General features: G+C 41.5%; 1 protein-coding gene across 4 annotated transcripts in view; it reads right to left on the bottom strand.

Annotated features, from left to right (window-relative positions):
• NRK (Nik related kinase) overlaps window positions 1-23,666 on the bottom strand; it is an 80,680-nt gene that overhangs the window by 3,320 nt on the left and 53,694 nt on the right. For 2 of the 4 annotated variants that reach the window (XM_015860734.2, XM_015860735.2), the window contains exons 19-30: window positions 21,393-21,490; window positions 20,272-20,390; window positions 18,281-18,374; window positions 17,373-17,546; window positions 16,455-16,584; window positions 15,905-16,063; window positions 14,365-14,508; window positions 12,946-13,080; window positions 11,076-11,176; window positions 10,414-10,563; window positions 7,068-7,227; window positions 180-319 (exon numbers count right to left, since the gene is read on the bottom strand). In XM_015860734.2, the coding sequence (XP_015716220.1) occupies window positions 180-319; window positions 7,068-7,227; window positions 10,414-10,563; window positions 11,076-11,176; window positions 12,946-13,080; window positions 14,365-14,508; window positions 15,905-16,063; window positions 16,455-16,584; window positions 17,373-17,546; window positions 18,281-18,374; window positions 20,272-20,390; window positions 21,393-21,490 (1,604 nt within the window). Of the gene's footprint in view, window positions 1-179; window positions 320-7,067; window positions 7,228-8,208; window positions 8,384-10,413; window positions 10,564-11,075; window positions 11,177-12,945; window positions 13,081-14,364; window positions 14,509-15,904; window positions 16,064-16,454; window positions 16,585-17,372; window positions 17,547-18,280; window positions 18,375-20,271; window positions 20,391-21,392; window positions 21,491-23,666 lie in introns of those variants that run through there. The other 2 variants (XM_015860736.2, XR_004307040.1) reach the window with 2 other exon arrangements.

Genomic DNA, 23,666 nt, shown 5'->3' with positions numbered 1-23,666 from the left:
GATTATCCACAGTGACTGATTTGTGGGCTCACTGTCCACATTTGCTTTGGTTGGGAAGGTCATGCTAAGGTAAGAAATAACCCATGTAAATATGCAGTCAAAACATTAAATGATCTTAGTCTCATAGTTGAGAATGGCTTGTTTTTGTTTCAACCATAACACCGCAGTCATCTCTGTACCTTGTCATTTCTTTCACATAGAAACTTTAGCTTCTGTGCTTTCTTGTGCATAAATACTCCTTCCAGGTTCCCTGTTTCCACAGAGCGCAGTTCAATCGCCTTCTCTCCCCAGCCCATGACCTGATTAGATTGAAGGTAAGCTATAAAAAGAAAAGAAACAGATCTGGTAAGTTAAAAAATGCCAACAATATACTTGTTACTATTCGTACACTGTTTCTAAATCCTAGCTTACAATGCAGAGCTTGAAAGGAGACTAGCAGCAGTGCTGTAAAGCAGGAGCTGCTGAGGGTGCAGCGAGGGAAGCCTGTCCCTGGGGATGCTGCTGGCACATTCGTATTTGAAAAGCAATTCTGGCCAGAATTTCTAAGTTTCCTAATTGTAAGCTTTATTTTTTTCCTTTTCTGTAACTCTATTTCTTAGTATTTCTAATGTCTCTGTTCTAGTTGTACTATTGCCCTTTGCTTTAACTCCTCTATAGAAGAGTGAGCACAGTACTACAGGTAACCAAAGCAAGATTCCATCCCCTTCCTCTTCATCTCACTCAAGAGACTGGAACCTTTATTTCTTTTTCCTGCAAACATTTCTTTTTGTGGTGCAGATTTGAGGAATGAGTGCTATAAGGCCATGGAAATTAGCAATTTATCAGCTGAAAAACTGATTCTCGCCTTGTTTCTGTCAATACGGATCTGAAACATTTCTGTTTGATAACAATAGATTCTGGATGATTTTTCGGTTTACACAGAATCTCCCGGGAAGAGCAACTGATTTTCAGTTTCTCAGACTTACTTTGCAATCTACATTTAGTTAAAATACACATTGTTATATATTTTAGAATGACAAAGTGTGGGGAGAAAGCTGTGAAGGGCATCTTGTGTAACCTCCCTGTCAGAGCAGGGCTAAACTAGACAAGGTTACTGAGGATCTTCTCCAGTTATGTTTTCAAGGGTATTTATTTCACTTTATTTATTAAACTAGACCAGGCTGCTCAGGTCCCCATCCAGCCTGGCCTTGAACACCTCCAAAGATGGGGCATCCACAGCCTCTCTGTGCAGCCTGTTCCAGCACCTCACCACTCGGTAAAGAATTTCCCCTTGACATCTGACCTAAATCTTCCCTCCTTCAACATAAAACCATTTCCTCTTGTCCTGCCATTACCTACCCTTTCAAAGAGTTGGCTCCCCTCTTGTTTGTAGGCTCCCTTTAGATACTGAAAGGCTGCAATGAGGTCACCCCACAGCCTTCTCTTCTTCAGGCTGAACAAGCCCAGCTCCCTCAGCCTGTCTTCATAGGGAAAGTGCTCCAGCCCTCCTCCTCTGGACCCTGTAGACTAAGGTGCCATTTTTTTGTGTCCTTTCAGCTACTACCTTCCCATCATTTGTTTTTGAAGATACTGCACATAACACAAGAAGAAACTCGAGCACTGTGGAAGCATACTGTGTTATTCCCTTTGAATCCAGCAGTTAAATGAGATGAGGATAGCGCTGAAGGAGTTAACACCACAGAGTTCAAACTAGGCACAGTTTCAACAGGAGACCTCTGACTATTGTATGTACTGGCTTCCATGGTACAAAACACATTATTTATGCTCTAGATAGCCAATGCTTAGAAATTATTCTTGCTCAGCTATGAATTGTTTTTTTATTAGTCTGAGATTTGTGGCACTCTGAGATGGTCTAGATGGAATGTGTGCATCTGACTGTGTTTTTAGCTTCAGTGGGTAGCGCCTGCCTGCCCTACATTTTTAATGCAAGCACTGTCTGTTTCTTACAGCCTTGCAATAAAGTAGACTTAGACCATAAAAGTAAAGATGATACAATGTAATACATCTGCTGTTTTTTGCAACCACAGACGATGTGTTCATATTTTCAGGCTTAGCTTTTAAATACAGCAGACACACCACACAGTTGGGCTATGATTCTGAAGGGTGGGACATTAAGGGGGGTGTAAACAATTGTATATATATATAACTGTTTATATACAATATAAACAGCATGAAGATATTCTGTGGCTACCCACTTTAGTATGTACGTCCAACATCAAAGAGCTAATCCACTCATAATTCTCCTTATCTTTTTACTCTGTGAAATCTGCACTCAAGTTGTCAGTACCTTATGTCTGTATCGGCTGTATCAGTGCCCTTGGCAGACATCAACTTGATATCATCCTTGCAGCTCTCAGTAATGGCTTAGGCAGGCTGTGCTACAAGATCTAGGTCATCCAAGATAGAAGGCCTTGGATGACTGGGTCACTCATCCCTATGTCGGAATCAAGAGGATTTTTTTCTCAAATTGCATCTGTAGACATATATGCCAACAGAAAGACCTCATTTGTGGAGCTGTCCACACATAAGGACCAGTGTATACATGGAAATTAATTTGGAGAGTAGCAGATTGTGAACTCAAAGTTCAGTGCTGAGTCTTGATATTCTTCCCATGTGAGAGCACTTACCCTAAAATACAAATGTGTCGTGTGGAATGAACTGCCAACAGATGAGATGCTCAGACTAAAGTCTACTTATTCTGGAATGAAAGCTACTATATTGTAAGCAAGTTTGGAATAGTTGTTTTGAGTCCACTTTCTACCTCAACAAGCTTTATATCAAAATATCCTCTGCTTCCAGCTGTTAAAACTGAAGTATGTTTGTATTACGGTGCAAGATTGTACTGGTTTCCAGCAATCCTAGGCAGAGAGAGCTGCTCATGTCCTTTGGATAGCTTGGCAATATACCAGTTCAGACCAGTGTGCCAGCACTGATTAAACATTGGAGCAATGCCCGAGTCTCCCCTGCCTCACTCACATTACCACATATGCAAAAGACCTACAGTTGTGCCTGAGCTGTGGTTCTAGTTACACCATCTATACCACCATTACTTCCTGGAGATCAAAGAATATACACCATAAAGGCAGTTTAGGGAGATGGGATCAAAATCAGTCTCTTAACATCATGAAAGCATTAAGATTGCTCTAAAACTGGGGCAAGACCACCTACTTGGTGTTTCCTGTTTACGCTGTGTGTTTAGCATTAGGCTGAGGAGAGCCCCCGCTCATGGAAGTGACTGCTTCAAGGGGAAATGGTTGAGGGAGGCAGAAAAGGTGAGGAAACAACTGAGCCGTATGGAAGCCATTAGCTTCTATGAAGTGCCACTGATGTGAGCTAATGATCTCTTGCTCTCACACTCTCACATCAGCAGCACGGGGTAGTCTGAGAAATGCCCTTTGTATCACAGAGCCAGCACAAGTACTGCTAGAACCTTACTTCCCTCCTTAAGCTTTTCATTTTTGTTTTTTTCCCTTCAGAAATCCCCCTTCTGATCTAATGCACTGAATGTGACTCACTGCCCTGAGCAGTTATTACTGATTTATCTGTGCATGAGAGCAAAATCAGGCCAGCTTTTAGCAAAATAACAGAAAGTCAGGATTTTCTGATTAGTATTACAGAAGTAGGGCAGGAAAGGACCTTAATGCACCTTCTCTTCCATCCTTCTCTCTTACACCGCACCGGTATTGCTTCTGATGGCTGTTTGTCTCACTTGACCTTAAAAGCCTCTGGTGATGGAGACTCATAACATTCCCCAGGTAACTGATTCCGAATCAGCCAAGAAGTTTGAAATGAACAAACTGAATATGAATGAAAAGATTCTGACCCGTTTTAGGTATGCCTGCATCGTTACTTCAAATCCCATTTTATGGAGTACATTGATGTACTGAATTCATTTTTGGAGAGTCAGCATACGCACGTGTGAAATTCAGAGCAAAGAAAAACCTCTTTCTGAACTTTGCTCTTCTATACACGTTAGAGAAAATTGCTTCAGGCAAGTTTGCAGCTGGGCAGAATGGCCAGTGACTCTGCTGACAGTGAAAGACAGCAGCTATCACAGAGCATACAGATCTTAAAACAAAGTCCTTCTTTACTTCTAATGAGTCATCGGCCCTTCAGCCAAACCCCATGTGCTGTATGGAATCATGACTTCCATTAAGTCCTTCCTCTTTAGGAAAAGCCAGAAACGTGGTCAGGGTGAAGAGCTGCTTGTTTGTGTACTTCTTTGCTGGAAAAGCTGGGCAGGAGATGTGAGCACCAAAAAGCATTCAGCCAGAAGCAGGTATTTTCTGAGCATGAGTCAGACAGCAAGTATTCCTAGATCTGCTAAGGATAATTGACAGGGCACTGATCCAGTAATACAACCAGCGTTTGGTAGCACAGTTTCTTCATATAAAGTCCCTCTTGCTTTAATACGTACCCAGCAAAGGAAATCAGAACTTCTATTGGTTCTCCACTCTTTTGGAGTTTTGTGCCAGCCCTCCACGATATACTGTAAATAATTTGTTATTCACACAAAAGAGCAGAAAGTGCTCCCAAATCTTACTCACTTGATGTTTCTTAAACCCTTTGTAAGTCTTGTTTTATAGAAAGAAAACATAACAGCTCTATTTATATTTAGCTCTGCATATATGAAATGTCTTTCAGATTAAATGTGGATAGAGTACTTCTACAACTTTAATTTCCCAATGGATTTGAGTTTCCTCTCTCCAATTTCTTATTAACAGATAGGCCATAGAGGTCCCAATTTGAAGACTGCGAGAGCAAGCTATATTTAGTTTCCCTGCCCTAAATCGCTCAGTTATAATATGGGGTTTTTATTTATCTATTTAGTAGTTAAGATGCACTAGAGAAGTTTTAGTTCAAAATAATTAAACTAAGACCTGGACAAGGAGCCATTTGTTTACTCAGCACTGCTAACCTTCCCATATTATATATACATTGAACTCATCCTCTCCTACCTCAGTAGGATGTTTTATTGCACCCATCCTATCCGCCTGTTCCCAGATGGGATGCCACCCCCTCTGCTGGTGGCCATCTCCAACAATTCACATACAAGACTCCTAATACAGTAAAATTCACGGGACGGGGTACTACCTCCAACCACTATCTGTAGGACTGCTCCAGAATACTGTGCCATAAGCGTCTGGGTAATTTTGTTCTGATGGCTTTCTGTGCAGACGAGTATCTTAGTGATAGAATAAAAATGGCTGCACGTATGCGTGCAGAGTGCCCACATAGCGCTCTTTCTCTTACGATGTAAACAATCTCAAGAAACTTAAGATTATCACAGCTATGCGGATGCAGACAGAGTAATGAACTGGCACAGATGATGACATGCTCAGCTGGCCCAAAGCGGTGATGCTTTATTCACTTCAAGGCAAGGAAGCTGCTGCTGAAGTGGAGGCAGTGTGACTCCCAGGCACAAGAATGCATGACAAGCCTGTCTCACATCTCTGTGGGTTTGATGATTCAGTACTTCCAGCAGTGGCAGTACAAGGGACTTAAGCTCCCTCTGGTCCTCTGCTGCCGTATTCCTGCAGACTGTTCAGCTGAAGTAAGAAAGCTCTGAGGGCAGTCAGGGTCCAGTGTCACAAAAGCATATTTCTAACTAGGAGTCAGAAATATAGGCACCCATTCTTGCAACATCTCCCTTTCTCAAGCATGATGTAAAAAAGCCCTTTGTTCCTTTGAAATGCTTTGGCTAATTATCTAGCAACAGGGACCAGCTTGCTACTTTTATTAAGGCTTAAGGAAGAAGTTCCCCAAATGAAATTCATCTGTAATTCCTCAGTGCATCTTTCGGTTATGTTCGGTACTTTGCTCTAGAACTCTTCCTCCTCTTCCTGAGTAATTGCTCTTTGATTACTGGTTATTTCTTATGGTATGTCTAACATTAATTCGGAAGGGGTGTAAAATATAATTTATACATGTGACTATTAGATATTCATATGAAAAACAGTGAACTGACTTGATAGATTTTAGTTATCTCCCGCAGCTCCAGATATGGGCTGAAAAGCAGAAATAGGCAAATCCGGAGGAAGGAAATACTATACAGTCAGCTCATGACTTCACACCTCATTCTGGGAAGTGAAGCAGTTTTGGTGCTGAATTTGATTCTAACAGCGCAGAAACAGCAAGTTCCCTTGTAGCAGTCTGTGCTCCAGTGACTGGTTTCATGCTCTCACTACTGTTAAAACTCTCCACAGATGACAGACCTTCTATTGACTCAGGGGTGTTACTCTACTGACTGCAATGAGCTTTTCGTAAAAGCACCCAGCTAGAAGTGAAAGGGAGAAAAGCGAACATTCTCCATGTTCCACTGCAGCATCCAGTTCTTGGCAAGCTAATAATTTGCTTCTGAACAATCTAAATGTCTTGGGCTTTGTTGTTTGTTTGTATGTTTGTTTTAAGATACAGGAGAACCGCAGCGAGCCAGAAAAGGAATTAAAAGCAACAAATAATAATAACAAAAATCTGCCTGTGTTGTTCTTGGTTTTCCTCACACAGGTAAGGGGAAGCCCTCTGGGGAAAGTGAAACAAACAGCTGTCCTGGCTGCAATTACAGTGAGAACCTCCTCCTCCAGAGTCACTGAAAATGGAGAGATTGAGAATCTTTTAGAAATACCCTGTGATAAAATTAAGGGGCCATTTGACAGCGGTTACAAACCTTTTCAATAACCCACCTTTCTACCGTGGTGAATTGTTACATAAAATGCTATGGGCTGTGACACAGGCCCTTTCCTGTATCTGTGATTCACATAATTCTCTCTGTGGAAACTTGTGGTAGGTTGCACCCTCAGCAAAGCCTGGCTGCATAATACAGGAATGATGCAATAAACAGTATGACAAGAGTACAGACTGTGATCCACATGAGAAAACCCTACTGCAGTCACTGGCTGCCTCAGCATAAACACACCTTTAATCTCTTCACTATTCAGATACCCGGCTTACCCAGAAGCTGCTTTATGTGCCATATAACCACTCTGCTATAGATAGAATGTCATAAAGAAGTCAGGTTTCATGCAGCAGAATCTTACGCTTAATAAAGTGCTGTTTTTCATACGTACCTACAGATGCTGGCATTTCTCCCCACTGCAAAACGGTTTCCTTTGTGAAATGCCCATATATATCAATGTAGATGCCTTCATCTTCGTAGGCGAGTAGAAGTTCCATTCCACTGGTGTTAGGGAGGATGATAATGGCATGTGGGCGAATAGTTCCCTGGATCTAGGATCATATTTTACTATGATTGATATCAGATATCAGAAAGCAGACTGCAGGTTGAGCGATAACATCGATCTAACTAGCTTAGCAGAGCAATAAAAAGAACTGCTTCATGGAAAGTGAAAGAGACACCTGTTTTCAGAAGGGCTGTAGAGTTTAGCTTCTGAAATGGGTTTTCTACTCCTTCCCCCTCTCCAGATATTAGAGTAGGTTTGCAAACAGATCAATGTTGAATATTTATATTTACCAGTATTCATTGGTTTCAAGACACCACTGAGACACAAAAATACTTATTCATTCACAAAGTGCCTGCATCATATACATAGAAGAAAGGTAAAATAAATTTGAATTCAGTTATTTCAGAAGCACAAAAACTTCCACATTACAGGAGATCAGCGCTTTCACTTTCCATCCTACTTCCCTATCTCCAAAAGACCTGTAAATTTAACAATATTTACAGCAAGCTGAAAAGTTACCTGGACCTTTTAAACACAAGCTGCTCTACATCCTTCACTTCCAACATTCCTCACTACCAGTAGTTCCTTCTTTAATGCTGTTAAGCATACGTATTCTGCATGCCACAAGAAACAGTGCATGTCACTCACACCATGTATTTTAACAGCTGTTGGATGCACCAGGGTCTCTCCCACAAGCCAATGCATGTCCCAGGTGTGAAAACAAATGGCTAAGCATACAGCTATAGAGGTGGGAGGTTTACGAAAGCATTTTTGAAACAAGGAGAGCCTTAACATCAGTAAGAAAGCAATTCTGTTTTTTAAAGCACTACTCAAAACAGGATGTTAATTACAGAGAAAATTAAACCACTGCAATGATCACTTTTTTTTTTAATAGGAAGCACACGACTGGAGTTTCAACATCATTTTCACAAGCCAGCAACACAAAGATCTTTTTCTGCAAGCACGCACATTTACACATGCCGTAAGGGCACAAAGAACAGTAAAGAAGCACTGAAGCTGTACTTGCCAAACTGAACACACTCAGGCCAACCACTTGACTCCGTGCCTCCGCAACAACTATCCGTAACACTAGAACGGGTATCCAGAGCCGCAGAGCAATTTTAATGCGTTGCCTTGGTACTCGCATGAGCGATCGGAGCAGGTAAGAGATGGAGAAAGAGGTGGGGAACCAGGCAAAGAGGCTACCAGAAAGCAAGAGTATCTGAAGTCAGCCTGCTGAAGTCTGCTCTGCTGCCACCACAAAGCTCCGGGAGAAAATTATCCACTCTATAAGATGCTCTTTGAAATAATAAAACACTGAAAAAGTTAGAGCTACGGTAGTAGCAGATTTATTTCAGGTCTGAAATTCTAAAGGGAAAATATATTTTTAGTACACACTAATTTCTGGTTGAAGAGCACACAGGAATGGAGCCGTTCTTAAAGCTGCCCCACATATTCAGGACATTCACCTGGGAAATCTCCCTCCTCACATACATAATTACATCTGCAGCCTGTTGAAAAGCTGAAGCCCCTAAGAAGCTTCATTTTTTTCTTTGCCTTTCATATCTTGGGCAATTACGCTGATGATCTTCTTGACAAGTCATTATTCATCTCACTTAGCAACCAACTTGCAGGGTGGCACGCAGGCCTCATGCTTAGATTTATAATCTGATGTGAATTTTCCGTGGTTGCACAGGTAAGAAAGCTTCTAATTGTTGAATTAAATAAACCAGATAACAAGACAAATAAGCCCCTTAAAAACCAAACAGCACAAGCTTTGTAGCAGGTGGTTCAGCAGACTGTTTGGAACAGCCAGAAGAGTTACTTTTTCAGCTACAAGAACTTTATAAGCAATCATTGTCAAAGATAGACAGGGACCATCAGAAACACAGGTGTGACAGGACTGGACTGTCACTTGGCAGGGTGATGGAGTGAGCAAGTGGCTTGCCAGGAAGGTGTGGGTTTTTGTTTGCTTTAAAAACCCTGGGCTGGAGGTTCCATGTGGAATAAAAAGGTCCAAAGCACAGGCTGCCACACACAGATTTGGGGTGACATCCCCCCAAACCTCTTTTAGTTACTGAAGGTCTTCTTGCCTCGGGATACAAGTAGGCAGTGGCACCCATTAGCTATCACTCTACCCACACACAGCTCTGTTGACCAGGGAAGCTTTCAGGCAAGCACAGGAGTTCCCTGGCTGGGAGTCCCCCATCAGACTGGAGCCATGGAAACCTGCTAGCTTTTTGGTTTTCATTCCCCATGTTTCTGTGGCTTTAGAGACCCATAACATTAAAACAAACTATCTAGACTGGCTAAAAAATAACAAAAAAAAATCTCAAGAAACAAAACCAAAACCAGTACAAACTTTATACTCCACAGCCCCACATTCAGTTCAACAGAGGAATTACTTCAAGTTAGGTTTTAGCATCATCTAAGCGAACAGGTACACCATGCAGTATATGCACATAAACCTTCATGCCTTCTTCTGCTTGAAAAACTGAGCGAGAAAATCCTGCATTCTTTGGATGAAAGGAATTTTCATGGACAACCAACCAGCAAGAAAAACAGCAAATTTATTTTGTCTGGAAGTTGAATTTCTGCAAAGTCATAACTGAAAAGCAAACCACATTTTGGACACTGAGATCAAATTGGTAATCATGTAAAATGAACGCAAGCTTCCTCCGTGATAAAGAAATGCACAGGTGCAGCTGTATACTCATGTGATTAACTTGTACCCAGCTCCTCTACTTACAGGTACTCTTTTGCACACAGGTAACATGCTGGTAGTGGATCAAGATTTAAATACATTGCAACAGTCTTTTTAAACAGGCCAAATTTCAGCCTGTTTCAGTGTAGTGTAATCAGCTTGTTGTCAAGACAGAAAAGAACTCTGGCAGACTGTTAAAGTCACCTAATTCATGGAGATACTGTTTTGTCTTTGCATGCTTTAAAGAAGTCCTGAATTTCCAAGATTAATTGATTAAAAATAGTAGTGTCCACACAACAAGCTTTATGAACTTAAACCATTAAAAACAGATATTCTAAATCCAAGAAAAGCCCTATAACAGAACTTCACTATTATGAAAGCATATGAAAAGTTGATTTCTATTGCCTGGTATACAATAATTATTCTCTTACCCTGTGTTTTGAAACACAGCACACCGCTTAACCAGATTATCAGCAATACACAGCCAAAAGTGCAGAGACATTTATGTAATTTCTTGGAGCAACTTACGTGTGTTGGAAGGTAGAGGTCATACACAGATCCAGAGTCCACATCAATAGCGTGAAAGCCTACCAGAGAGCCATAGATCACTTTTAATCTTTGTCCATTTTCAACAGTCAGGTCAACTGACAGAGGTTTGTGATGAAGTGAGGTAAAGGACTGGAAGAAGAAAAAAAGACAATAAAGCTCTTTGTTAGAGATCAGCATACATAATCTTAAGAATTTTCAGAACAGAAAGGTCTCCTATTTTTCCTACACGAACGGGTTATATTTAAGGAGTTAAATATGGATCACCCATTGAGTAGCAAAGAGAGCTAGATGGTTCACTTCTGTTTTGAAAGAATCCAGATTCTAGAAACGGACTAGGCAAAAATTAGGCTAAGTGCTGTTTTTGTTAAATTTCCTCCTCCTCTGAGGGAAATCAGCATCAGCTTTGTGAATTCAAATGAACATCTTGGCACAGCACTGAAATGAGATGTTCACATGCAACAGAATCGTGACTGTGACAGTTTTATGCCTGCCATCTCCAATGTATGTCAAATGAGCTATATTACCCTTAAAAGAACATCCGTTTTATCTTTAACTAGAAATAAATGTTATACAATGCAACAAAAAGCAAAGAGGAGATAAAAGATGGTGGTACCTCCGAACCAAAGTGAAGTTTCACTTACCTTAAAAGCCATGAATTTGTGATAAGGCTTTGGAGCCCAGGCATAAACCTCCACTGAGCTTTTCAAAGCAATTACAAGGAATTTGATTCTCTCATACTTTACTGTAATACAAGAAGAACAATTCCTTAGGTATCAGACAGACTCTCAAATTAAAGACCATCTCATCTAATGAAATAATTTCAGTGGATTATTGGTAGAGGTAGACACTATCCATCAAGGGAAACTAATGGATTCTGGACACTGGTGTTTAATATCAGCAGTGAAATACCCGACTGCACATCCGTACTTCATTTACTCTTACTAAAGCAAGATGACTCTTAGCAGTATTTACATATTGCTTCTCATATAAATATTTCTCTCACTAGCCCGAAGAAAAAGGTATTGACCCTGCAGCAAAGTCAAATTTACTTTCCAAATGTGAACACACACCGATGTTGCTGGTTGTGACTAAGCTACTTTAGGAGGCATGGTGACTGCGGGTGAATGATTTTGTTACACTCTGCAGGCTGCATTTCCTTTTCTTGGATGGGACTAAATCTGTGTGTTAGCGTGGGTGAAGGAATCTCATGTTTCGGAGATGAGCGAGCCTTTACGAGAAATGAGTAATTTTTCGTAGTTGGTTAAGCTCATGTTGGGCCTATCAAGAACAAACAAAGAATCATGCATTGGAAATTAAGGTATCCTTCACTCTGCCAGAGGCAAGCATTCGGTCTGCTAGGGTATCATAAAGCATTCTCCATGTTACACTGACTGTCTGTGTGGCAGCGATTTACAGAAGATGGAGGCATTATACTCTTGAGATAAGGTGTGTTGCTGCTTACAACATACCAACACACAAAACAACCCATCCTTTCTTTAGCAAGATAAATGGCTGTAAAAGCATATGTGAACACATAAGAAGGTCCAACAACAGGTAAACAACAGCGCCTTTGTCAAAGCAATGATACTGGTTTGTCATAACCACGAATGTTTGCCTAATTTTAGAATAATAGTTTTTTTAAAAGAACACCAAACCCAGAAACGAGCAACTGAAGTGGAACATGTGGTGTTCAGCTCTGACCACACAAAGGAAACAACACATCTGTTGAGTATTCTTTCTTGGGTTTAACCCTTACCACTTTTAATGAGACGTAAAAGCAAAGAAATGTCAAGCAAAGCATTTATGAGAATCACCCACCTCACTGTCTCCTGCACTTGTCTGTATCATTTCTCTCTTTGATTCTGAACAAAAACACCACTTTCATGTACCGTATCTCTAAGCAAAACTTGTGCTATACATTACCCCCTCTCACACAGTTAAATGACAGAAACAATCACAATACTGATTGCTCATCTTCAAGAATGAACTGTTCGAAAGCAGAATAAAAGCAAGACAATACTTCAGCTGCTGTAGTACCATTTCCAGTGGGTAAGTTTCAACAACGGTATATTTAGGTTATTTAAGAACTAGACACAAGGTCTGGGACATCCAATCTCATCTATCTATGGACATCCAACAAATACAATTTACAAGCACTTTATTACTCCAGTTTACTAGCGGCTTCTCAGGGCCAACAGGGAAGCAGATGCACAGAAGTGGAAAACATCAGTCTAATTAAAGTCTTAAGTAACAATAGTATTTCTAAACTGAGGTGAATAGTGCTGGTATTCCCTTCTTCCAGCTTTCAGAAGACAAAGCCATAGCACCATATGCAAGGAGAGACGTTATCTGGACTGACAGGGAGCAAAGCATCTGCCGTGTAAAACAAGGAGGTTTAAAAGAAGTCAGCCCAATGCGATTTTGAAACACAGATGAAGTAAAACACCAGTGGCATGGGATGCAAAGGGATGATTAAGCAGCTGTCCAAGGAAAGAACAAAAATGACCTTACCAACTTTGTAGTGTACGCAGCCTTCCAGGTCACCCACAGACACCCAGCCTTGTCGCTTCTCCACCTCTGGATCATTGCGCAGTATCTTATTTCTCAGCCATGACAGGTAATAGACTCTCAACTTATTCTTCTTCCCTGGGGTTTGAAAATGAATAAATACATAAAATGAATGAAGATGTAACAGTTCACTGAGGCACAAAATCTCCTCCACATTAAAAAAAAAACAACAAACCACAACAAACCAACAACCAAAGCACCTGGAGTTTTGTGACCTAGAGTACAGCAGTTCTTTGTGCCTCGCCATAGTGAGAGAAAAGCCCAGCAGAACAAAGGAAAAGCCTGGTGTTGGTAGGATCCTGGGCTTTTGACCCTCAGGAGTGAACTGGTACACAAGTAATGCTATAGCATTTGGTACATGTGCACCTGTGACTCATGCTTCATGTAAGATGTTAGTATCTGACTCAAATCCTTCCCCCAGGCCAAAGAAGAGTTCTTTGAAGATGCATGTATTATCAGAGATAATCACATTGTCTAGCATTGCCTCTCTGATGTTAAGGAAGGAACATAGATATGACATACTGTAGGTATTTTGAATCAGTAACTCTTTAATTTCTATTTAACTGACAGTCCTCATTACAGGTAACTATTTTCCTTTGGATGCCTTTCAGGATGAGAATTACTTTGTCATCTTTTATCTCAGTCGTCTATTGCTTTGGTTTGTAAGTAAGATCCACAGCAGTCCAGGATCAAAGGCTAGTCTAAAAAACCATGTCACAAGTGACTAAATGGCAATGCAGGACAAATAGCTCTCACCTTCACCTCCTGCAGTGAGCCTGAACTGTAGAAAAGTGGCAACCATTCCCTGTTGGACCTTAGTTTATGGCTTTGTTTTGAACTCTTTTAAGGCTGCTCTCAAATGCAGGCAATAGGGGCCTAAGAATCTTGCAGGGGTAAGTCCACGCTTTTCATCAGCACAGGCTGAAGGTGCTACTCCCTTCACTGTTACCAATGCTTTCACAGTATCTACCAGTCTTTTGTTCCTGTTCATACATTGCACTAGCCATGGAATGAGGTTGTTTAATTACATTCTAACAGAATTGCACTTAGATGCTCACAGATGTGAACAGACTAACAAACTATAACTTGTTGAGAACCAGTTCATTTTAAGAAGATGAAACACTGTGTAACCTCCTGGAAACCATTTTACACATTAAATGGATAATGAAATATCCCAGAGTCTCATGTGAATCTGAAAAGAGATTTTAAGTGTTAAAAATTCAAGAGAGCTTTCCTATTAACAAGAATAACTATCCTGTGATTTTCTGTAAGAGGAAATTCCTCAACCTAGTTTATAACCTAGTTCTTCTCTAATTGCTTCCAACCCAACGCAGGTCAGATACTTTTAGACACTGAACTAACCTGATATAGTAATTAGCACATTGAGTCCTTCCAGAACATCCATTTGCTGGAATCGTCTCCTTGTAATCAGTGAATAAACTCTTCCTTGCCCACTTCTGTCCAGAAGCCACAATCCATTCTCTGTTCCCACCAGTAAATTTACTCCTGTTGATACAGAAAAGAACACGGCCTAGATCACCTAATGATTCCAAAGACAAGTGTTAGTTATTTTTTAGAATTGATTTTTACTTAGCCCTAATAATGGTAGCTAATATTTTCCCCTTGCTCTGTGAATGACCTCCTAGAAAAATGAAAGGGAATAAAACAGTCTCACCATTACGATTTTAACCCAGCAAAACATTTATGTGCTCATGTTATCTGAAGCATGGGCAGTTCCACCAAAATCAATATTGATTTAAAAATAAATAATAATAATAATAAAAAAAATACAAGTCACCTGACCTTCTCAGCACTATAATGGAATGTAAAGGAATAAATATATCTGAAATTCAATTGCTCCCAGGGAAGTGAAGGCTCCAGTAGGCTGCTAACATCAGAGGATGCACCCTGTACAACTGCTTCACCTGCATGACAGCCACCTTTCCTAATCAGCAGGTTCTAAAGAAATGACAAAGGTTTTGGGCTGTCGCAACCAAACTTCTCTGCTGGCTATGCTTTGATGAGTACCTGGTACTCTTCATCCTCAATGCACAGTCATTTACAGGCCATGTTACATAGCTCTGATCCTAATTTAAAATCTTGGACTCCTGCAAAACTACACTATGCAAAACTCGTGAAGCTATAAACTCAAAATCTACATTTCTGTTGGATAATGTTTCACCTACTTCATTTTCCATTCTAGAGTCAAAGTGATGATGAGTGAAAGTCTGGGTGAGACCTATAGAATGCATCTGTTCTTCACAGGTAGACAGATGGCTGAAACAACTTAAGAGCTCAGCTACAGGGAGAGCAGGACTAGGTCAATAGTTGCTGAAAAATGGTCTGACTGCACTGATCTTGGTGTCATGCCATGTGATGCTGTCCCTGTAAAAATGGACATTCAACAAGCTTCTAAGTCCTGACTGAGGAAACCAATGAAGTCAGGCTTTTGGAATGGTTGATTCCTGACCTGTTTCAGTCTGTGGTGGCTAAAATTTGGAGAGAGAAAAGTTCTTGGAATCTCTGGTTTGACTAACTTCCACCATCAGGTTTAGCTGTACTGATGTGTGGATAAGACAGTATCATGAGCCCTTTTTGCTTCACATTACCAAAACATTTGCAACTTTTGGCTCTTCCACACTTTCAGTTTAGTGCTTGATCAGAACACTTTCTTATTCTGATGCACAAAATCCCTTGCAACTGTAACTCATCTTTTTGCTGTCTTCCAACAGGAAGGCAGTACGTACTGTGCGAGTGATGCAGGCATGTTCGCAGTGAGCCACACTAGGATTTTCTGACAAGAAAGGCGTGAAACAACTGTGTAATCTAACTGGCATATACCTCCAGCCACTCCTGCTGCTGCCTTCCCTCTATATGCATGCCCAAGCACTTCTGAGCTTACCCCACAAAGCAGCACAAAGCACTTCTGAGTTGAATTTCTTCTTATATTTACGAATTTCTGGACTGTCGCTCTGTGGGCGGATATTTGTTGGGTTAACATTGACAACAGAACCCTTCCTTGCATTTTCTCTCCTGACAGGCTCAGGTTTGGCACTAGATGCTGGAAAAGAAGACATGCGGAGTCATAAAAAACGTAAATGTTTGGCTACATTTCACATTTGACCTGTACATGGAAGAATGAAACAAGTCCAGAGAGGTAAGAATACACACTTGGGGAGCATTACATAACCAGAGAGAGGACCACACATACAGAAAACTTGCACATTCCTGAGCAAGTGAGGTGGAGCTGAGCAAACTGCATCTGGGAGAAGGGCAGAAGCAAGACACTAATTCATAGTAATGCGGAGTGTAAGTTTCTGCAGGTGTTGTTAACAGTTTTATTACTGCCAAGCAATCATGTTCTCCACACCCTTCGCCTTATCCATCTCCCCTCCAAAAAAAAGAAAAGAAAAAAAAGAAGTCAGGAATGAGATTTTGTAAAGAATACTCACAGGAACTACAGGGAGGTCCTACCGGGCTGGTAGGAGGGGTGATTGGCAGAAGTCGAGGATCTATGAATGAAGTGAATGATGTTGTAGATGATGTGCTGCTCTTTGAAGGTGTGCTTTCAGAGGATGGGGTCTACAATGAAACACAAGAGCTGCTTCAGGAAGATGTCACTAGGGAGCAGACCGCACACAGCAATGCAGGTGCCTCTGAGGTTCAGATGAAATGGCGTGTGACATAATTAGATGTGATGAGCATGCTTAGAGCAGTAGATAGATGGTAGAAATCAAGTGACGAGAAGAAGCCTGAGCTGGGAGTCCTGTCAACCTTTTGATCTGTCACTGCACTGCAATGAAGTAACTGGTCCCCAAAGAACTTCCACACACATTTATCACTCCCTGCTGTCTTTGTCTGCAATAGGGCACTGCAAGGAACAAGCTGTTGCTTCAGATAAGGCAGCTCAGGGTGTGAGCTCACAGTGAGCTGTGAACTGCTTCCAGTGCCACAGTTCTTTGCAGCAGAGCCCCCTGTGCTCACAGTGGTATCAGAGCTCTTCTCAAGGCATGCCGCTCTGGTCTGTTCCTTCTGCAGTCACCTGACACTGGGATAGAAAGCAACCCACAGACATGGCATGCTGTGCTACTGATGTAGGCAGGGAAGAGAGCACAGTACAGGCCCCTCTAGCTTGTGGAAAGGGGGAAAGTGGAAAGAGGGACAAAAGCGTTGAATAACAAAGGTTGATATGGAAATAAAGGTTTCTTATCAGTCCCCTAGATAAAACTCTTAGAGAAAATAAGGGGTGTGGTGGAAAATCTTCCTGTAGAAAGATACAGGATAGATAAATGTAAATGGCACTCAATGACTCCCGTGGGCTGGAGGGAAATGGTGGTACAATTCATTCATTCTATACATGTATCTCATACCTTACTCAGAGATTTGTTCTGAGGTTCCTGGTTAGTCAGTGGCACTTTTGGTGGATTCACAGCAGCATTTGAAATTTGGCTTTGCTGGAGAAGATCAGGCAGGAGATAGTTCTGGTTGTTTAAGCTCCAGAGGCCTTCTTGAGTGCTTGAAATTTGTTTCCCTAAAACCTGATCCTGCACATGAGAAAACACAAGTAAAGTCCACCAGTTTTGTGGCAATTTACTTTTCCTATCTGTGAAATGGGAATACACCCAGAAATATGTGGGAAATGCCCTGAGGTTGAGATCAAATCTTATCACTGTAATTTTTGTTTTCAGCCACAAAGAACAGTGTTCTGCTTTGTCCGTCTTCATCTTTCCTGCACTATTTATCATGGGAAAATCCACATAACTTAAGGTCTCTGCTACAAACTACAGACAGGAAAAAACCTAAACATGGCACATAAGAGGATGTGTATTTTTGCTAAGCCTATGGGGAAGGATGAAGGGTTTTCCCCTCTTTCAGCAGTATTTAAAGAAGTAAGAGGTACTTCTCTTTAAATTGGGATAAAGAAGGTCCAGATTTTCACTAATAGCAACAAAGCACACTGGCTATAACTAACAGCATTGCTTTCTGCAACCTACCCAGCGCCTTTCACAAAATATGTTGACATCAGAAACTATGACCGGGTCAATAACAAGGACAAATAAGAGGTGCAATTTTGTACTGAGATGTAAGTGTGCTTGTAGGAAGCACAAAACCTGAAACAGTACACAATTTTTCAAGGCTTATAGCTATAATTTAAAATGACAGAGCAGGATTTCAGAGCAAAAAATGCTGCCAAGGAGAAATGGATGCTGTGCTTATCACATACATTAACAACATGACTCCCCACACCGTACCCACCCCTTACAAATGGCCAAATTACCTTCTGTTCTGCGACGGTGCTTTGGGGTTTCAGTTCAATCCCATCTGGTACTCTCGTCCTTGAGAAATCTGCCACTCTGCTGCTCAGCAGTTGCCTGGTAACAAACTCCAATTAATGAACAGAACTACTTCAGGGAGAAACAAAAACAAAACAAAACAAGATCACACACACACATACACAAGGACAAAACAAATGCACAAAGCCCTTTCGTATATACAAATTCAAATCTTGAGCCACCCTGCTCTCTTAAAAGCCAGCACTGGCCTCACATGGGGCAAGCACTGCTGCCAGAACCTGCTTCATTCTGCATCCCCACTGCACAGTGATGCACTGAGCAGGAGCACAGAGTCAGAATGGGGGCCACAAACCCATGGAGTCCAGTACCTTCCACAGCAACCAGAAGCAGGTACTGACAGAAACAGTGAGACCATGGCAAGCACCTCCCATGACATGCTTTGTGCATGCAGTTCTAAGTTTTTTCACCCAGGTGGAACTGCCTCAAATGCTCTGGCCACACTTCTGTGCTTTTCCATTCCACACCTTATTTATTCCATTTATTAATGTACATTCCTTTATTTATCACTGTGATGCATTGAAGTACAGTAGGTTTCTACCCAGCACAGTAGCTGGCACCATTTCTTTAAGGGACTGCAGAGAGAAGACGCAAACAACACATGCAGATTTCCAAAGGCAGCAAGACACCTTCAAGTCATTACTGCATACAGGGATATAAAACACAAACACTTAAGCAGCAAAAGTCATTACTACAAGGCAAATCTGTATATTTTTGTAGTCTTTCTAAGGTCTAGGATGACTTCTATGACCTACAGTGAATAGAACTTTTTAGAGTGGTAAAGTGGTTAGGAAGAGGAGCAGTAAGAAAATAAGGCATTATAATACAAATACAGATTTTTCAGGTTTACTGCAATATTTCTTTTCCTTCCTCATTCTCAGTTTTGAAAATGCACTTCTGAAATGCAAGTCAGGAGCAATATGTGGGTGCAAAAGCTCTGCCTTCTTTAGAGCAGTTCAGTAGTAAGGACTGGTATCAGGCTAATGCTGCAGCTTGCCAGCACCGCTACAGATCTGTGCATCTCCTCCTGAAGACTGACAAAACTCTGAGTGCAATTGTGTCCCATCCTAGAGAGCTTGCTGGGATAGTGATGCACTTTGAAGTAAATCTTAGAACTCTTTAAACTGAAGCTCCTTTGCTAGGAAATTATTAGTTTTGTTCATTAATACTACAAAATAATTGTGTGTGCTCTTCCAGGCTGCAGGGTTGACTGACTGATCACCTCGGCCTAGTAAGAGATTCACACTCCATTATTTCACAGCGGAATACACATTTTGCATGACAGGTAAAACACCACAAGATGTCAGTCACAAAATCATCAAGAGAAACTGGAAAGATAGAGAGAAACAGTTTGTGCGAGATCAGCTTGGTGGAAGCCACAGCACACATACAATAACTGCAGCCATTGTGCAAAATAACATGAAAAACAGCAAATTTTATAGAAACCCTCTTTATAAGTAGTGCAGGTGAAATTATCAGCTTTCTGGTGGTAATTATTCCCACTGGAGTGAACAGGGCCTGAATGCAAGGGTCATGCTTGCTTCGCTTTTGTACTGCAATCTGTATTTAGCACGAAGTCATATGGTTTTCCCTTTTTTCTTTAAAAATCCCATTTAAATGTAGATCAATGTGAAGTAATCTCCAAAGAAGTGTTGCCTATTGATATTCAGTTAAAACGAGACATCTCCTCATTGTCCCAGGGCAGCAAGTCATCAAAGCTTATTACATTGCATACATTTGATGGAGGAAACATTTACCCTCGGGAGTTCATTACAGTGAGATTAAACTACTTAATTACAGCTGACATAAGTGACTGATAGCAATTTCAGAGGGGAGGTATTTATGTATGCCAACTTTTTTTCCAGTTATTTTTAAGTGTGTAATAAAAAGGAAGACAAAGAAGATAAATCACGCCAACCTCGTGTGGTTCGTGTCATCTTCGTCACTGCTGCTGACTTCGTCACTTGACGAGGAATATTCTGCTGCTTTCAAGAACAAACCGGCACTGTCCTTCCCCTTGGCAAAGGAACATGGGCTCTGAATAGAGAAAACTCAGGTCAGTTTATCTCAAGCAAGAACACATCATCGAACAGCACGTGAAAGATTGTACTGTTCTGACAAATTTAGCTATTGTAATTTCCATACCAAAAGCTTTATTAGGATGCTGATGCTTTTCTTGGTCCATCACAAGTTTGTACTTCACACAGGAAAATGTTCTAAGCCTAGTATGGCTTCCAATGCAGCCCACCCCTGCCCTGCTCCATTGTGGAAGTGGCCAGCATGAATCCATTGCTCAGCAGTGACAGACCATCAGTGTGCTGTTAACCCTACCTGGGCTGAAACCAGGACTAACTTAAGTTACAGCAGCCGTTGTGATAAAGGGATTTGAGAATAAGTTTCAACATTACAAAAAAATTATCATTTTTTGGTGTATGGGCAACTCCATTTTCAGACCTGTGCATTTCCAAATGGGATGGACAGAGTTGCCATCAGACATTCAACTCAAAAATCTGATCATGTCTCTCTACTAGACTTTCATAAGCTCTGTCTTAGCAAAGAGAAACATCCCTCACTTCACAGTCCTGCTTTTCGGCACTATGTACACTGGTGAACAACCTTTTTCAAGGATGAAGCACAGGAAAAATGAAATTTCATCAAAATTCTCTTATGAGCACCTTGAGACCTCAGTAATAATTGGGACCATGGCCATCAAACCAGAGCAATGCATTTGTTTCACAAGGCCAGGTCAAACATCCCACTATTTTTACGGTCTTAGTGCTCTCCTTTTTTATGTTTTAATAACAAATATTAAAAATTAAAATGTTTTGTTACTTATATACATTAGCTATATTGTATATTTTATGAGGCCTACTGCAAAGTAATGCCTCCTTTGTTATGATGTTGGCCCATGACATCAGAGGGAGATGTTGGTAGGAAGGCAGTAGCCAGCTCACATCAACATAAGAGTTGTCTGCATAAGTGTGCCCTCAGACACTTTACCATGTGTAAATCAGACAAAGCAGTTACAGAAGAACTTACTGCCATGTGGACCAGATGAGAAACTTTTTCAGGCTTCTTATGCAGCTGCATGTGGTCCTGTGACAAAGCATTCTCTCCCTTGGCAGGTCCTGGATTCCCTAAAAAGAAATTATTTCTTATAAATGCAGAAGAAGGTGAAAGAGAGGATCCATAAGACAAGCATGTGGAGTTACCACCCAAGGCAGGTAACAATATCTGCTAAGAAACTTGTTTTCCTCTTTTTACTGTTGGCTGCGAACAGAATCCTATTCGTGTTTCCTGGCGGTTCTGGATGCCACAGTTCTATTAATTGGTACAGGTCCAGATTCATGCTGCACGAGCAGGACCAGCAGAACAAAACTGTGGCAGCACCCTCACTGTACACCAGCAGAATTTCTATGGACTAGAAGAAGGCTTTCAAGGGCAAGGGGTGAAGGCAATTTAATGCCCTCCACTGATCCTTGCATTGAGGGGAGGCTCATCACACAGCAGCTGCTGGACACATCCTCACACCAGGGGTGCCACCCAGCTGCATCCCCATGCCTGCAGACAGAGGCTAAACCCCAGGGTCTGGGGCAAACAACTGCACTGAACTCCCCTCTCCTCAGCACAGCATCGGGCTAAAAGCAGAAGAGCATTCACCACTTCCCACAGCAGCACAGGGAGAGTCATTTTTCTGTTCCTGCTTCCCCTATGCAACTTGGACTCAAAGGCTCCCACTCAGCCCCATGGAGAAGTGGGCAGTGAGAGCCTGCACCCACACAGCACCTCATGACACTGCCAAGGTCAGGCCCCGGTGATGGGGAAGTGTGGCATTGCTCTTCCCCCCAGGTGCAGCATCACGTCTGCACAGCTACTGAATGCAGGTGATCAAGAGAAACTTCCCTTTCAATACACCCAACAGAGCTATCTGGAGGGATGCCACCTTCTGCACGCAAACTGTGAGACAAGAGAAGAGCGGAAGGGCAGATGTGTCCCAGTCCTCCACTGCTACTAACAGGACTCCTTCCCAGGTCAGGGGGGGGAGAATTCAAGCTCACACAAATTAAGATTGGTATTTGTTAATTTAGCTATTTTTATCACAGCCGCTTCATGCATTTGTGCATTTTGTAAACCTTTTAAAATTCAGAATTCCTTATTGGTCAATGAGTACCTAAGCAACTCAGCGGCAATATTAGTTTTAAAGTATTTATAGGCCTTTCCTGCACATTTCACTGTCCCTGTGGGTTTGGGAAAGCAACAAACTCTGGAACACCATATGCCAGAACTAGCTGTAATTTCATGACACTTAAGAACCTGAGGAGACAGTTTAATCCACAAGGGAGGTTTTCTATTCTTTCCAAGGCTAGTGAGGTTTTCATTTCCCCATGCCAAAATAGCACAGGAGTTACACATCATGCAGACACTGCAAAGCTGAGCTGGGCTGCTGCTCGTTGCTCATCATCATGCTATTATTCAAACATAAAATGACATAAGAGCAAAAAGAAACAAACCCCAAGCAGTTTAAACTGTGCTCCGGTTTTCACTTGAAGCAAAGCTTCCTACCCTGTATGGTTAGGGAAAGCAAAATTGGCTTGGTTGTGTAAATGTAATAAATAAGCAATTTGTTCTGCGTTTATCAGGGGTTTGCAAATTAACGATGTGAGCCTCAGTTTAAAAATAAATGACCTCAGCAGCTCACTGCTGCGGTTTCAGAACAATTTTAGCATCCACCCTGCCTTGAACTGGGCGTGATTCCCCATGTCACCCATCTGCATCAACCCGGATGCAAAGTGCTCTAAAATACTGTTTTGAAAGAGCTATACAAGAAACTGTCCTAGAGCTGACCCACAGAAAAGGCATTAGAGGAACAGCAATGGAGGAACAAAGCCTTCCATTTCTGCTTCATGTCCCCTTTTGCCCCAGTTTCAGCTCAGGACGCAGGAACCACAGCCTGGACTGCAAAAAATCTGTACAACCACCAGTGAGCCCTCTGCCTTCTTCCACTGCTACTACTGATATTGAGATATCTTACAAAATGCTGGATGAGGTTATCTCCACCTTCTAACTTCTTGTGCTTTTTTTTTTTTCCCAGTTCCACCATCTTTCTGCAGATTAGAGGAAGAACGTTTTGCAAGATGCTATATGGGGAGTTATGCTTCCTTAGGTTTCTGTCAGGCAGCACAATATTAAAGTGAAGAAACATAGATGTGCAATAACTGCTCATCTGTATCATCTCATTAGCGAGCAATGCAAAAAATGGCTAATGAAGAAAATGACAATGGGTGAACATTAGCACTGAGTTAGATCTCTGTA

Source organism: Coturnix japonica, chromosome 4, assembly GCF_001577835.2.
Source record: "Coturnix japonica isolate 7356 chromosome 4, Coturnix japonica 2.1, whole genome shotgun sequence".
Lineage (NCBI taxonomy): Eukaryota > Metazoa > Chordata > Aves > Galliformes > Phasianidae > Coturnix > Coturnix japonica.
This window is presented reverse-complemented; position numbering and strand designations above follow the sequence as displayed.